Source organism: Dromiciops gliroides, chromosome 5 (genome assembly GCF_019393635.1).
Source record: "Dromiciops gliroides isolate mDroGli1 chromosome 5, mDroGli1.pri, whole genome shotgun sequence".
NCBI classification, from domain to species: domain Eukaryota; kingdom Metazoa; phylum Chordata; class Mammalia; order Microbiotheria; family Microbiotheriidae; genus Dromiciops; species Dromiciops gliroides.
This window is the reverse complement of record NC_057865.1, coordinates 205,701,300-205,718,818: the sequence shown is the minus strand read 5'-3', so window position 1 is coordinate 205,718,818 and position 17,519 is coordinate 205,701,300. Positions and strand designations below refer to the sequence as shown.

The window sequence follows — 17,519 nt, the reverse complement described above, 5'->3', positions numbered from 1 at the left end:
TTCAGAAAGGCTGAAATAGAACTTTCAAAACTTTATATAACAGAATTAATTGTTTAAATAAACTAGAAGCCATGTCACCAAAGACATTTTCAAAAAACATACCCTTTCAAGCCCTTAGGAACCCCCAAAAGTAATGTACTGCCATTAATTGGGGTTATGTAAAATTTTGTCCTAAATTGCAAAGGACAAATTCTACAAAATAAAGATAACTTATTTAGATAGTTTGGGATATAATTAGGAAATTCAGCACTCTGCCCCTGAAAGAGCTTTCCAGGGGCATATTCCCCAGTTTTTAGAATCTCATATGCTTTAAAGCAAAGGGGTGGAAATTTGAGCCTGCCACTTGGAATCTCTCCTTATCTTTCCACTCAAGATTAAAACTGAAAAGCCTTGGAGAGAGGGTGGGGCTAAGTTATAAACACGAAAGGAAGTGATTTGGCTCTCTGGGTGATGTTTGAAAGAAAAGAAATAAAAATTTTATGGAAAGGCAAAAGTGCTACCAGAAACCTTTGAAAATGTTAGTTTTTTGAAATTGTTAACTCTGGACTCTAAATTTCAAAGTGTAGCTGCTGGGAAATTGAGATTTTGATTTTGTGGTTGTAAATCCAGATTTGATTTAGTTGATATTTGTCCTGCAACTAAATTGTGATGTGGTGAAATGTATTCTCCTATTAATTGTGACAGGCAGCTCATGGCTCAATGGATAGAGCACTGGACCTAGCGTCAGGTAGACCTGAGTTCAAATCCAGCCTCAGACACTTCCTAGCAAGTCACTTAACCTGTTTCTCTGATACATACACAAAAAAATCCACTGCATCTATCGGAGAAGGAAATGACAAAGAACTCTAGTTTCTTTGCCAAGAAAACCACATGAACAACCTTGGGCATGAATGAATAAACAACAACAATTAATTATGGTGTCAAATGCAAAAAAAATGCTGAAAAACAGCACGGATCAGGGAAACCTGAGTTGCATTCCAGTGTCATGTGAGTTTAAGCAAGCAATTTTATCACTGTTTGCCTCAGTTTCCTGATCTATAAAGAGGAAAATGATACAAACCTCTGAGGATTGTTGTGAGGATCAAAGTTATGTAGTGATTGTGAAATTCTTGATAGATGGTAAGCACTATCTAAATGTTGATTGCTATTATTATTGTTGGTTATTTCTTTAATTGGATAACTTTATACTAGGTTTTTAAGTGATTAGTATAAAATGCCAAATGATTTTTTTTTACAAAAGATAATATGGAAATTCATTCAGCTGAATTGATGTCCTCTGACTGGTAATAACTTTTGTTTCATGTTTTAAATACATGATGACTTATGTATGTTATTATTGTGTGTCTAAAATTTTTTTCTTATATTATGAAATATGAGAAACCATTGTATCAAAATGTTGTTAGACAAATCACTTCTCTTTTTCTATCTGGATGTTGTTAGATTATGAATTGAGCTGTTAGGGGGCAGCTAGGTGGCGCAGTAGATAAAGTACCAGCCCTGGATTCAGGAGGGCCTGAGTTCAAATATGACCTCAAACACTTAACACTTACTAGCTGTGTGACCCTGGGCAAGTCACTTAACCCTCATTGCCCCACCAAAAAAAAATTAATTGAGCTGTTAAAAATATGATAAAATATTTGAAAACTGTTCAATATTTAATGTGGTCTATTTTGTTTTAAAATAGATGATAATAATTTACTGTTGAGAGGGAAGTTACAAAGACCCTTTAAGATATCTTTATCTATGAGGTTCCTTGGGACTTTGTATTCAAGCAGAATCATAAAATCTTATTAGCCCTATTGACAAAATCTAAAGTACTAAAGTTTGAGAACCTCACTAATAGAATCTTTCTTCCACTCCTTGTCAAAAGGAAGGAAATGTTTAAGTTTACTATAATAAAGAGTGAATCTTCATCTGATATTTTTTGGCTATCACTTATTAAATTATGAAAGTATATGGGGGCAGCTAGGTGGCACAGTGGATAAAGCACTGAGCCCTGGATTCAGGAGGACCTGAGTTCAAATCTGACCTCAGATACTTGACACTTACTAGCTGTGTGACCCTGGGCACCCTCATTGCCCCACAAAACAAACAAACAAACAAAAACAAACAAAAAAGAAAGTTATATGGGGTGGTTTAAAGATTTAACTTCAATACATTTCTATGAATCAGCTATCAGGTATTCAATATATATCTGAAACCCCAGAATGTGGTTAGTTTTAATTTATAAGTAAAGGATAAATGACATGTAACTATTAGGGAAATATCAGATAATTATGAACATTAAAGCCCTAAATTATGGTTGGTAAAATTTTGCTATTTGAGGTAAAAACTCTTGGAATTATAATTTAATTTTGATTATAGTAGTGGTTGTCAGAGAACTGCTATAGGTCGATGTCTATCCCTGGGAAAAGTTGAGAGGAAAATCTTGCAGTGGTTTAAGGTAGGATCCTCAGTTTCCCTATTGTGGTACTTCCTTTCTGAATAGCAAAATTTTCCCACCTGGTTAAATCCTAAGTCTGGTTTTTGATACTCTGTGAGTAACATGGAGTTTTACTACATGATTAGATGTCAGATATGACTTGTGCCAAGCTGTTTTCCTCTGTTAGGATTTATTTCAGGTTCATCTGTGCACTTGAGGGAATGTGTTAATATTATTATAACTATGTCCCTTCTTTTCCTTCCATAGTAAATTTCTATAATCAGGGCAGGTGAGCAGTGAAGCTTTGTAAGTACATAAACTAAATATATTAATAGATTGATACTGGAACATCTCTGAGTTCCTATAATAGGATGCAAGTATGAAAAATCTTACAATTTTAATCTGTATTTTTGGTCAAATAATATAGGGATAATATCCTCCTATTGTTATCCTTTTTACTTGAAAAGAACCAAAATGACATCAAGATGTTGGGGTCAATATACAATGTGTCTGGCTATGCCTGACCAAACCAGTATGAATTTAAAAGGCTCCACTACAGGTCAAGAACAAATAGTCCATATAATCATTTGAAGTGGAAAGCTCTCTAAATGTGCATATCTCATGTTTCTTTTGAACTACTGAATTTCTGCTTTGCTCATTGAACACAACTTCTTTGATGCAGGCATGCATGCTGGATGGTGCTGTGCCAGTGTCTTCCATGTCTCACAATCAATACCAAAGTTCTTCGGAGATACCCTGAGAGTGGCCTTATACTGTTTCTTCTGACTGTGAGTTCTCTATAAAATAGTCTTTTAGGCAAATGTATGTTTGGCTTTAGAAGAATGAGGCCAGCCCACTGGGGTTGCCCATATGTGGAAACCTCAGTTACACAAAATGGAAAAATTTTGAATACTGTGGATAAGTTCACTTTCCTTGGCAATATACTTTGCAGTGATGTACACATAGATGATGAGGTTGATGCACACATTGCCAGTGCTAGCTCAGTGTTTGGTTGGCTCCAAAAGTGTAAGAAAAAGGAGGTATTGGGACAGCTAGATGGCACAGTGGATAAAGCACCGGCCCTGGATTCAGGAGGACCTGAGTTCAAATCTAGCCTCAGATACTTGACGCTTACTAGCTGTGTGATGCTGGGCAAGTCACTTAACCCTCATTGCCCTTTAAAAAACAAAAAAACAAAAACAAAAAAATGTATTTAGTATGGAAATTCAGGCTTTGAGTATGTTTTAGTAGTAAGTTTGCAAAATTGGATTAATGATTTTACATATAAAATTGCATTGATAATTATAAAGAAAGTGAAATTATTTTCCCATTTTAAAGTATCTCATAATTTTAAAAGACAGAAGGGTTCATTTTACAAGTCAGACCCTCATGAATTTTTTTTAAAGATTCTTATATCAGATACAGGGTTCAGATAAGAAAGAAACATCAATTAGTATATAAAAACTGAAATTCTCTGAAGTTTCAGATTTGGAGAACCAAATTTAAGAGATTGTACTAAATTGTTTTAAGTTCTTCTATTAGCATATTTTAGTACAATTACCTAGGAATCTCTACAAGTGACTGAACTAAAGAAGCAGAGCTCTCTTCAGAGATACCCTGAGGATGAGACCTATTTCAGAATGTCTAAGAGAAGCTATTTCCAGAGACCAGATGTCTCAGTTATTGGACATCTGAGACTCAAAATGTGATAATGAAATAGACATTGGGAAGACTTGATGTTAATATTGATGATCATCATAGTATTACTTTGGCCTTTTATTTCATGGTACTTATTTACATTTGCTGAGTTTTCTTGGTTTCCTTGGTGACATGTAAATCTCCCCTCTTGTCTTACATGAACTGATGCTGAGATGAGCAGAACCAGGAGAACATTATACACAGTATCAACAACATTGTGTGTTGAACAACTGTGATAGACTTGACTCTTCTCAGCAATATACAATGGTCCAAGATAGTTCCAAAGGACTCATGATGGAAAATGCTCTCCAAATCCAGAAAAAAAGAATTATGGAATCTAGATGCAAATTGAATCTATTTTGTTGTTGTTGTTTTTCTTTTTTGAGGTTTTTCCTTTTTGCTCTGATTCTTCTTGCATAGTATGACTTATGCAGAAATATGTTTAATGTGATTGTACATATATAACCTATATCAGATTGCTTGCTGTCTTGGGGAGGGGGGAGGGAGGAGAGGGAGGAAGAAAAATTTGAAACTAGAAATCTTATAAAAAACAAATGTTGAAAACTATCTCTACATGTAACTGGAGAATAATAAAATACTTTTATGGGATAAAGTAGTCCATTGTGAGCCCTCTAAGTACTTTGATCTGTAGCCTGACTTAGTTTATGTATAGAGTCTATTTAACAAGATTTATATATCATTATTATTGTTCTTAGATTCTATGGTTGTTGTACTAAGCTATTTGAGAGGATGCCTCTGAGTGGTCTTTTCTTGGTATGTAATGTTTATTTATTTTATTTTATTTTTTTTTTTTTGCAGGGCAATGAGGGTTAAGTGACTTGCCCAGGGTCACACAGCTAGTAAGTGTCAAGTATCTGAGGCCAGACTTGAACTCAGGTCCTCCTGAATCAAGGGCAGTGTTTTATCCACTGCGCCACCTAGCTGCCCCCAGTATGTAATGTTGATGGTGAACATGAACACATTAAAAATCTTATAGATAAGTGATCCATGGGGGAAGTGGGGAATTGAGGAAATTATGTGACCCAAACTGATTCCATTTTGAGACCTAAGTTGTAAATTCCACCTGATTACTAATCATGCCTGTTTCACTTCCAGAAAAATCTACCTACTTATTCTCGCCCCTCCCAACTCTCAGAATTCACTCATCTCCCTCCCAACTCAGAAAGTCCCTATTCTTTCCTTGAATTAAGACATCAGATTACCTAATCTTGTATCGTAGTTTAAAGTCTGTTAATTGGTTTTTTTTTGTTTTGTTTTGTTTTGTTTTTGCGGGGCAATGGGGGTTAAGTGACTTGCCCAGGGTCACACAGCTAGTAAGTGTCAAGTGTCTGAGGCCGGATTTGAACTCAGGTACTCCTGAATCCAGGGCCGGTGCTTTATCCACTGCGCCACCTAGCCACCCCCAATTGTTTTCTTTTAATGCATAAAACTGTTTCCCCTTCCATTTGGGGTCCAGTGCCAAGTTGGATAGGCCTAGTTCTGATTTGTTATGCAATTGGTATTCATTGCTTAATAAATTGATATGCTCAGAACCTTTAACCTCTTTTTCCTCAGTTATTTCAGATTTCATCTGTCACATAGATACATTAAGGTGGCCAGGATGTGGGAGCAGGTGCATGGGTCTGGATGGTCCGTAGTTGTACCTAGATTAGAATGTTGAGCTAATTGGTTAAGATAGATCAATTCAGGTAGTAGAACAGGCCCAGTGGGTATCACCGAGTGTCTCCATGTTTCCAAGATTCAGATGATTAGAAGAATAGATATAATTGTGAGGGCTGTATTTAACAGTGTCTGGAGTCCTAGAAAGATAGTACATAGGCCATCAGCCTTAGAGGCTGGTCCCATAGGGTAGTCAGGCTTGGGGCCTGACTCTGGGTTCTACCTGGTCCCTTGGCCCTGTAGCTGGGGGACTTCTGGTTTAGTTAAGGTTTCTGGGGTTGGTGGGGGCTCCTCCTGAGGAATTTCCCATTTGACCATCTGGTGAGCTGCACTGCTATATTCCAAGTTGCTGTACCTTCAGTTGATCCCTCTCTCCCTCCTGGATCTTCTGCTGCTCTAGCTCCTCCTAATGGAAAAGAAAGAAGAAAGTCAGTGAGTTCTCTAGCTGCTGTTGAGGGCAAGTAGGATATTAAAGAGGTGATGGCTAGGGATTGTGTGGAAGAGCCCAGCACAGAAGTGGTGAAGGCCTCTGAACAGGGCAGAGGGGGTCTTGGAGGTACCCTGGCTTCCACAGCCAGTGGTGTGGTATGCACATTACCAGGAGTCGTTGCCCCTTGGGTCATGAGTCTGTCAGTTGTGAGTGGACTACAGGTAATGTGAGTCAGAGTTGTGAGTCCATGAGTGTCTTGAACCATCAGTGTAGTTTCTTTGGCATTCTCCATGTTGCTAGCTGCCTTCTTTAAGGTTGGGGCACATGCTCTAAATTCCTTATAGTACAGGCTCAGTGCCCCTGGTTGGAGCTGAGAGTATCACCTTGGTGTTGTTGGGGGAAGGGCTTTCCTGGTTTCATGGCTTATTCATTTCTTGCCCCCTCCAATGGTTTGGCAGTTACATGGAAATGGGGGTGGGGAATCATGTCAGTGCTCAAGGCTGCCCCAATCATCCTACCTGTTGTGGTGAACTTGGTGACCTGAGATGGTCTGGTCACTGGTACTGTGTTTCCCTTTGCTCTCTGCTTAGAGGGTTCCATGGCATCTACTACCCATACTGATTCATCATCCTCTACCCTCTGGTCCCTGACCACTATGAGTGAAAGTAGCATAGGCTCCCCTTAAAAGCAGTGGTTGGAAGGTCTAAGATTCCCCTGGGATGTCATTTGAAGTCATTGGCCTTGACCTATAGAATGAGGCAAGGACAATGAGGTAGGTTGTAGGTGTTGCACTGGGGCCTAAGGGGTCATGGGATGGGGAGGGGCTGTTCAGTGTGCAGAATGCTTCAGGAATCTGCATCCACTTAGGGTCTGTTTTTCCCCTAGAAGCTTGAGCAGGGTGATTTTTAAGAGTCCTTTATGCTTTTCAATAAACTCAGTAGTCCAAGGCCTGTAAGCAAGTGGAAAGACCACAAAATACGAGTGTCTTCTGTCTAATGCTGCATGGTCCAGGCTGTAAAATGCATGCCCTGGTTATTATGGATGGCTATGGGAGGGCCAAAAGCAGCAAGAATTTCCTTTGATAGTCCAGTTGTGGCATTATTGGCTACGAGGCTCCTATGCGAGTGATACAGCAAAGTCCCATATAAGTGTCTCCTATTTTTGTTGTCAGTCATTTAAGTCATGTTAAACTCTTTGTGAGTTTTTTCAGCAAGGATACTGGAGCAGTTTATGATTTCCTTCTCCAGTCCATCTTTTTACAGATAAGAAACTAAGGGGAAACAAGGTTATGTGATTTGCCCATGGTGACACAGCTAGTGAGTATCTGAGGCCAGATTTGAATTTAGGAAGAGGAGTCTTCCTGACTTAAGGCCCAGTGATACTTTACCACCTCCCCAAGGCCCAGTGCTCTATCTACTTTACCACCCCCACCCCCCACCCCATCTACTATGGTGAGATCATATTTGATAGTTCCAGCTGGAAAGGTCAAAAGTCCTAGAAAGTCTACCTGTCAAATTTGGTGAGGTCTTTAACCATGCTACCATGTTTCCAGGGGCAGAATGCAATGCTATCTCACATTCCCTAGTGATCTGGTCAATGAGTGTTATGGAGGCTGTCCCACCTTATCTCTCCAACCAGTGTGTAAGGTCAGCAGTCCCTAAATGTCAAGAGCATTCATGTGCCCATTTACCAAGTCCTCTTTCCATATGGGGTATGTCCTGTGCAGTAATGGGGGCAATCTGGGCTGCTGTTTGTGTAAGGTCAACCACATAGTTGAGTTGTTTCCTCTGTAGCCCTTCCCATTTGGATGAAGATGTGACTGACCCAGATGCTATAGATTTGTGCGTATCCTGCAAGGTCCTTCCAAGGCTCAGTTCCCTATACTGATTGGCCTTGGGCCAGATATCTTGGGTCCACTTGCCAGACAAGACTGCAAGTCTATTAGCAACTGCTAATATAGCTATGGAGAGAACTCTTCCCTTGCTTCAGCAAATACCTCAGGGCTAGATGAAAGGCCTTCAGCTCTGCCCACTAGTGCTATGTCCTTTGTCATCAGCCTTCAAGGAAGTGGCTACCCAGTGGAAATTCTCACTGGAATCAGAGGCACTGCCATATGTGAAATAAGCCTCACCCTTATCAGCATTTGCCAGCTGATTCCACTGTGGGCCCCACTTAGTGGAAGGGTGTTTCCAAAAACAAGTAGCCCTAATGGGGTTTGTGCCACTTGCTTATGTAGCTTGCTGACTCTCTAGGGGCCTGATTTAACTCTATCCTACAAACACTGTTTCTATTTTAACAGTGTTTTCTCCAACTTAGTTCAGTATAGGTAATTCAGTTCTTAGAGTTACAGAACCTGTGCCTATCAAGAGAGCCCAGTAGGCAGCCAGCACCTGCCTCTCAAGGTTATACTCTCTCTCTCTCTCTCTCTCTCTCTCTCTCTCTCTCTCTCTCTCTCTCTCTCTCTCTCTCTCTCTCCCCCCCCCCACCTATGTACTATATCTATACGGGTCTGAATTTCTTTGGGGGCCATGGCTCGACACTGCCCAGTTAGAGAAGCCCAAATCTCTTGCTCTCCAGTATTTTCAGGCACCTTGTACTGTCAGATGCTGATCCTTTTGTCCTCTGTCTCAAGGACTCCTTATATACCTTTTGCTATGCCCAATTTGGGACATGAGGATTCTATTATTTTCTGTTATACCCATTCCCTTGGATGGCAAATACCTGAGACTCAGGATCACTTTGGTGTCTCTCTACAAGGTCTAGGATGTCCAACAGGGAATGGATGATCTCAGTGCCTGCCATCATGGGAAGGTCCTCTGGGACTCCTTTCAGAAACAGAGCCTTGGGGCTTTCTCATCTAGTTGGATATCTTCTGGTCTCTACCAGGGCTCCTCCAAGTAAGGTACATTAGTACTATGATAAACATAGTGTCTCCCCATGGCCTAAGCCAAAGCCTGACCTTAGCTGTGATGAACAACAGAGAAGGATGTGCGGCCCTCTCAGCCCAGAAAACTCCCCTGAGCAAATATAAAGAGGGATTCTCCTCTGAGCCAAAATATTTTCATAAGTTTTCCAGGACTTTTTAGGTAGGTACTCAGTCACTTTCATCCCTATACATAGAAACCGATTGTGTTTCATTTCTCTGGCCTTCAGGGTCAAGTCCTCACTGGCCTGTCTCTCAAACTAACTTCATCATGCAATTCCAATCCTTCATCAGCCCCCCCCCCTTTCCTAGCTGTCTTTCTAGTGGTGGGGTGGAGGGGTAGGGATGGGGGTGCCTTACCTCTTAGATCTTCTTCATCTTCTTCCTCAACTGTCTGCCTAAAAGGGTAAGAAGGGTGGCAGGTGGAGTTAAGGTGGATATTCAGCCTACCTGCCCAGAAGATATTTTCCTGTCATCTTGTATCATTGTGACAAGCAGAAGTTAGGAAATGCAATCAATTCTAGCAATCCAACAGGTATCCAAAACTGGTGACTTCCTGAGGGCCCCTAGTGAGTCCAGGAACAAGGGATTCCTCAGACAAAACTGGTCCAATTTTCTGAACAAAATTCAGACTGGGACCTTCTAAGAATTCAGCAGAGGCCACAATCCCATCAGACTAGGAAAGTAACCCCAGTAACAACAATAGCAAATATAGGACAATGACACCCCAAGCCTTCTTCCTTGACTCTGTATCTTGTCATTAGCTGTGTTGGTTGCCAGGACAAGTGGTAACCAGGAAGGAGATGCACAGTCCTTAGAACAGCCCAAGACTCTGGAATGAGAGGGGGTTGGACTTCTGTTAGCTGCTATCAGATCCCCTAAAGTCCACTGCAGACATGTGACTTGTGCTTACATTTTCCCCAAAATTACCACCTGCAGGCTTATTCCCACTGCTGCCAGCACTGGAGAGGTGCCAAGCAGTCCACCAGTGACAATGCTTCTGTGGGGGAGAAGGAATGTCTTCCCTCCCCGCCCCCCCCAGCCAAAAAAACAGCTTAGCACTCAAGTTGTGTCTGTCTCTTTGTGACCCCATTTGAGGTTTTCTTGGCAAAGGTACTGGAGTGGTTTGCCATTTCCTTCTCCAGCTCATTTTATAGATGAGGAAAGTAAGGCAAACAGGGTTAAGTGACCTCCCTAGGGTTACACAGCTAGTAAGTATCTGAGGCCAGATCTGAACTCAGGAAGATGTCTTCCTGATTCCAATTCTAGCGTATTCCTTTTTTTTAGGGACCTCTACATGAGTACAAAAATTGTCCCCTTTTCCTAGATTAAAAGGCCTTGTTAACCAAAATTTCCATGTATTAAAAGGAGGTGGGAGGACACAGCCAGGATACTGTTATGGAGTTGCTTCAGCTTCCTGAGGTCATGGGGTACCACAGCAGGGGAAAGGACTACCCCTGGGGAGAAGTAGGGGGTTGGGGTGATTTTGGGGGTGAGGACTACAGCTTGTGAAGTCAGGTAGGAATTCACAGTGGGCAAGAAGGGTGCAGTTGTGGGACGGGGGAGAAAAGGGAAGAGAGGGGAGTACAAAGACACCAGGTACACAGAAGAAAAAAACTGCCCCCTTAAAATTTCTTCGGGGCAGCTAGGTGGCGCAGTGGATGGAGCACCGGCCCTGGATTCAGGAAGACCTGAGTTCAAATGCGGCCTCAGACACTTAACACTTACTAGCTGTGTGACCCTGGGCAAGTCACTTAACCCCAATTGCCTCACCCAAAAAAAAAAAAAATTTCTTGTAACAGCTTTACCCCTTTGCACACACTTCAATTGAGAGGGAGCACACAGCTCCCTGGCAGGCTGGGAAGTGTGAACAAGCTCTGCTGCCTCCTAAAGCAGGCAGTACAACAGGTGGGCAAGATACCTCTGAAAATTACAAAGTAAAGAATGTGATTGCTATCCTTCCACACTAAAATTCCAAATACAGTCATATTTCTGCACTCATCAACTTTGAAACTCCCTGAATTTGGTATTTGATGCATTTTGACAAGTTAAAAAATGTTTCGGCACTTGATGAGTTTGCTCGGCACTTGTCACACTTGCTAAAACCTTTATGAGTCAAGACCCCGCCCTGCAACCCATGGCATCTCCCCAGCCCTGTCCCCTCACTTGGCCTCTCTGCCTGCCCAGCCCACCCCCCTACCCAAGCCCCAGTCAGCACAACAATCCCACACACTGGTGGCCACTGCCACAGTTGCAGTCAGTACTGCTACCGCTGCCACTGCTGCAGAATGGCGGCTCAGTGGCCCCCTCACATCACCCACTTCCCTTCCCACCGCTGCATGCCTACCCCACTCCCTTCCCTCATCATACTACCGGCTCTGATGGCCTGCTCCCCTCACCTCAATTTCTCCACACTTCCCCCTCTGCATCAGCCTCCTTCCATTACCCCAACAAGTCTTCAATTGTGATGAGACTGGTAAAATGAAGTTCAATTTTATTTTATCTAATTATTGTTTTTTTTTAATTTATGTTTGTCTAGTTTTAAGGGTTTATATAAAAACAAATCATCAATTTATAAATTGCCAAGTAAAATGTGAAATTTCTGGGGTTCAAAAACAAATTATTTCAATTTACATTATTTCTTATGGGGAAAATTTGTTCAGTACTTGTAGTTTGAAGTTTTTGCCACTCCTCCTGCCTTCTGGAACCAATTAACAACAGTTACTGGGGTACCATTGTAGTTGGAGCCACCTGACTAATTAGATAGCTAATGCTGTTTCCCTTAGAGCATCTTGCTTCCTGCGCCAATTGAATTGCTAATTAATTTAAGATTATTAAATGGGGCAGGTAGTTTAGTTGTTGGAGCACTCCTGGGAAAGACCACAATGGCAGGGGAAGCCAAGTGGCAATCACACTTTAATAAGGCACAAAGAATGTAGGGAAACAGCACAGAGAGTACCGAGACAAGCATCAAAAAGGGATACAGAGGCAGATGTTGTAGGGATTGAGTTAGGGTGAAGAAGGAAGGCAGGTAGCCTTAGGGTTAGCTCATTAACACACCACTTGTCTCAAAGTTTTCAGTAAAACTTTAAATTTAACATATCCACATCATCTCAAAGTTATTAGCACCATTTGGTGTTCTGCTGGTCTATGTTTGTGGTTTATCTGAGATTTACCTATCTATCATAGGACCAAAAATCCCTGATAGGAAAGCCTTTCCCAAATTTAGCCCATAGTCTCAGGATGTGATTTCTGGTTAAGATACTGTACAGTTTGCAAATTATGCTCCTTTGATCTTTGAAAAGTTTGTACATGATTTCTAGGTTCCCCTTTGCAATCTTACTTCATGCTACTGCCACTTTATACTAGCTATTAACTATACTGACTAGGAGGTGGGGTGGTCAGGGGAACTGGAACAAGATAAAATTTTAACACAAATGGAAATTCTACTGAAACTCTTAATTACATTATATGGAACACCAGGACTGTGCAGAACGGTTTAAGAAAGGCAATTTTATATATTGTGTGTATTATATTATGCTTCTTGTGTTCTGGTAATTAAAACTATCCATCCCAGTTTATGTATAAAATTGTTTTAAAAAATAAGCTAGAAAGAGTACATATGATAAAACATATTCATCACGTTTCTTTGTTTCCAAATGATAGTTTTTTAAAATTTCCTTGGCTTTCACAAGCTGAAATAAACTTGCTATAAAGACAATGTATTTTAATACTTAAGAACCTAACAATATATTCTGTTAAACAAAACATATTGTTCATGAAAAGCTAAATAAAAGCTGTTTATAGTAGCCTATTGTAGGAAAAATACAACATACAATGTAGGATGGCCTTAAAACAGATTTTCATTTGAGATCCCATTTTTGAGACTAAAAGAAATCTTAATTTTTTTTCTAAAGAGCTAAGTAAATTAACTTTGTGTGTGTGTGTGTGTGTGTGGAGAAGGGGGAATGAGGGTTAAGTGACTTGCCCAGGGTCACACAGCTAGTAAGTGTCAGGTGTCTGAGGTCGCATTTGAACTCAGGTCTTCCTGAATCCAGGGCCAGTGCTTTATCCACTGTGCCACCTAGCTGCCCCCTAGTAAATTAACTTTTTTTTTTTTTTGTGAGGCAATTGGGGTTAAGTGACTTGCCCAGCGTCACACAGCTAGTAAGTGTAAAGTGTCTGAGATCAGATTTGAACTCAGGTCCTCCTGACTCCAGGGCCGGTGCTCTAGCCACTGTGCCACCTAGCTACCCATAAATTAACTTTTAAAAATTATTGAGCATCTATAAGGTATTATGGTGGATGCTGTGAGAAATACAAGAAGTTACAAAACGTATTTTCTACTCTTAATGATAAAAACAAAACAAAAAAAGATGACAAGGAAATAAACGGTAAATGATATAGAAACAGAATGGACCATATGAAGACATCTAGGTGGCACAGTGGCTAGAGCACCGGCCCTGGAGTCAGGAGGACCTGAGTTCAAATCTGGCCTCAGATGCTTACTGGGCAAATCACTTAACCCTGTTTGACTCAGTTTCCTCATCTGTAAAATAAGCTGGAAAAGGAAATGGCAAACCACTCTGGTATGTTTGCCAAGAAAACCCCAAAGGAGGTTATGAAGAGTCAAACAGGACTGAACAACAACACAGTGAGAGAAATTATTTTTCTCATATTAATAACCAGTTATGAAATTAAGATTAAGGTTTTCCTATTTTATTTCCTCATTCAGAAACCAGTCCCCTATAAGTCATTCAGCCAGTCTCTGAAGAACACTGCTGATAGATGAGATTATCCAAATCCTTGGGGTACATGCTTTTTGAGCATGGGTAGGACCCCACCCAACTAAAAGACCTTACAAACAGAATCCAGTCTAGGCAATATCTTGCCCTTAGGAAATGAGCCCCTGTCTTTGGAACCTTCCATAGAATTTAGGATGATCCACTTTATGAAGGAGAAAATTAACCAGAGTGGTCTGGGTAGAGATTAATACTTTTGTTCAGATTACTGGAGGCAGCTGAATCTCATTATTAGGTCACTTTCTCAGCAGAAGGCACTGAAGACTTTTTGCCCACCTCCTTATTAATATGTCCACTTCTTTACGGATTGTTAACCAGAGTTGATTTCCACCCTCAGGCATACCCCCTTTTCCAAAGTCATTTTAAGCATTCAGTGTTTTAATTTTTCTTAGAGACGTTGGCACTAAACTATCTAACATATTATTGCTTAGCCAATTTGAAACAGAAAATATGGAACTATCACATACAAATCACACAATAACTTTTGACATACAATTATTACATGTCTGGGAAGAATAAAATAAACAAGAAGAAGATAAATTTCTAGAGTGTATGTTATTCCCTCTTTGAGCTAATTCCTGAGAGTACTCTCTAGTTCAAGCACTCCCCTATACCTCCCCCATCTTCCCCTTAAGTGTAAAAGCTCCTTTATATGAGATAATTTACTTCATTCTACCTTTCTTTCCCCTTCTTCCAGTGCATTCCTCTTTCTCACCCCTTAATTTTACTTTTTAGATATCATCCCATCATATTCAACCCACACCTGTGTTCTGTATGTATACTTCTCAATGCCCTAATAATGATAAAGTTCTTAGGAATTATAAGTATCATCATCCCATGTAGGAATGCAAACAGTTTAACCTTATTGAATCCCTTATGTTTTCTCTTTCTTCTTTCCCTTTTTATGTTTCTCTTGAGTATTTGAAAGTCAGATTTTCTATTTAGCTCTGGTCTTTTCATCAGGAATGCTTGAAAGTTCTCTATTTAATTAAATATCCATTTTTCCCCCAAAGTATTTTATACTAAGTTTTGCTGGGTAGGCAATTCTTGGTTGTAATCCTAGGTCTTTTGCTCTGCATGATATATTCTAGGTCTTCCAATCCTTTAATGTAGATGCTACTAAATCTAGTGTTATCCTAACTGTGGCTACTTGATATTTGAGTTATTTCTTTCTGGTTGCTTGCAATATTATCTCCTTGACATAGGAACTCTGGGATTCGGGCTATAATATCCTTGGGAGCTTCTTTCAGAAGATGATCAGTGGAATCTCTCAATTTCTATTTTACCCTCTTGTTCTAAGCTATCAGGGCAGTTTTCCTTGATAATTTCTTGGAAGATCGAGGTGCACCCTCAGAGGAGGATGGCAATGTCAGGACCCCTAAAGGTTCCAAGAAAAATTTGAATTGGTCTCAGGGCATAGAGGCACTCAAAAAGGACTTTGAAGACAAAGTAAGAGAGGTAGAAGAAAAATGGAAAGAGAAATGAGAGTGATGCGGGAAAATCATTAGATAAAAGTCAGCAGCTTGAAAAGCCAAATGGAAAAGGAGATAAAAAAGCTCCCTGAAGAAAATAATTGCCTAAGAACTAGAATTGAACAAATGGAAGCTAATGACTTTATGAGAAACCAAGACACAGTAAAGCAAATACAATTGAATAAAAAAATAGAGGGCAATGTGAAATATTTCCTTGGAAAAACAGCTGACCTGGAAAATAGATCTAAGAGAGATAATCTGAAAATTATTGGACTACCTGAAAACCATGATCAAGGAAAGAGCTTAGACATCATCTTCCAGGAAATTGTCTAGGAAAATTGCCCTGATATTCTGGAATCAGAAGGTAAAATAGAAATTGAAAGAATCTACCAATCACCTCATGAAAGAGATCCCAAAATGAAAACTCTCAGGAATATTATAGCCAAACTCCAGAGCTCCCAGGTCAAGGAGAAAATATTGCAAGCTGACAAAAAGAAACAACTGAAGTACTGTGGAGCCACAGTCAGGATAGCACAAGATCTAGCAGCTTCTACATTAAAGGATCAGAGGGCATGGAATGTGATATTCCAGAGGAAAAAGGAAATGGGATTACAACCAAGAATCACCTAACCAGCAAAACTGAGTATAATCTCTCAGGGGTGAAAATGGGACTTCAATGAAAAAGAAAACTTTTAAGTATTCGTGATGAAAAGACCTGAACTGAATAGAAAATTTGACTTTCAAATACAAGACCCTAGAGAAGCATAAAAAGGTAAACAGGAAAAAAAACTTAAGAGGGATGTAAGAAGGTTAAACTGTTTACATTCCTACATGGGAAGATGATAAGTCTAACTCACAAGAACTTTCTCAGTATTAGGGTAGATGATAGAAATAAATTTAGGCAGAGGGCACAGGTGCGAATTGATTATGAAGGGATGATATCTGAAAAGTATTTATTTTTTGTTTATCTTTTTTTGTGGGGTGGTTGGAGTTGGGTGACATCCCTGGGGTTATGCAGTGGGTGAGTGAATTGTGTCTGAGGCTGGATTTGGGCTTGGGTCCTCCTGGGTTCCAGGGTGGGTGCTTTGTCCACTGTGTCACCTAGGTGCCCCATGATGGCATCTGTAGGGTAAAATTGAAAAGTGAGAGGAATGCACTGGGGGAGAGGGAAGGGAAGAGGTAGAATGGGGTGAAATTCCACATGAAAGAAACAGGAAAGGGCTTATGGAGTGGGAGGAGAGATGGGGGAGGACAAGGGCAGTAAATGAACCTTACACTCATCAGAATAGGCTCAAAGACCTTAATCTCATCAGAGTTGGCTCAAGGACGTGTAACGATTGGAATGATGCCACCTGCTGGAGACTTACTGTAGAAAAGCTCTGCCATGAGCTGAAGGTCTTTGAGGGCAAGGTCTTTTGAAGGTCTTTGAAGGTCTTTTCTTTGGCATTAGGAAGTGACATTTGCTGGTGGGAGGAGGAAGGGGGAACCTGATGCTCTGATTGAGGCACTCTTTCCTATGGACTCTGGCAGAGAGTGGACCTAGAAATGTGCTCTCCCTTTAATAGATGAATGTAGGCCTTTCCTTCTCTCTTTACCAAATTCTTATTCTCCTTAATAAATGCTTAAAAGTCTAACTCTTGCTAAAGCTTATAATTTATTGGCGGCCACTCATTAGATATTTTAGACAGACTAGCTAGCCTTTAACAGAGGGAATAACATGCACACTCAATTGGGTAGAGTAATCTATCTAACCCTGCAGCAAAGTAGGAGGGGAAAGTGAAAAATGTTTATAGCAAGTCTTTGTGGTAGCTAAGAATTGGAAATCAAAGGAATGTCCATCAGTTGGGGAATGACTGAATGGGTTTTGGTATATGATTGTAGTGGAATGTTATTGTTCTATAAGAAATGACAAGCAGGATGATTTCAGAAAAACCTGGAAAGTCTCATATGAACTGATGTATAGTGAAGTGAATAGAACCAGTAGAACACCAGTGACTGTATTATCACACTATGAGCAATTGTGAATGGCAACTACTCTCAGCAGTGCAGTGATCCAAGACAATCCCAAAGGACTAATGATGAAGCATACTAT

General features: G+C 40.4%; 1 protein-coding gene across 1 annotated transcript in view; it reads right to left on the bottom strand.

The window, feature by feature from the left end:
* Nucleotides 1–17,519, bottom strand: part of SLC38A1 (solute carrier family 38 member 1) — a 96,921-nt gene that overhangs the window by 77,613 nt on the left and 1,789 nt on the right. The window contains exon 2 of the mRNA XM_043967626.1: nt 12,786–12,862. Within this exon, the coding sequence (XP_043823561.1) occupies nt 12,786–12,862 (77 nt within the window). The remainder of the gene's footprint in view (nt 1–12,785; nt 12,863–17,519) is intronic.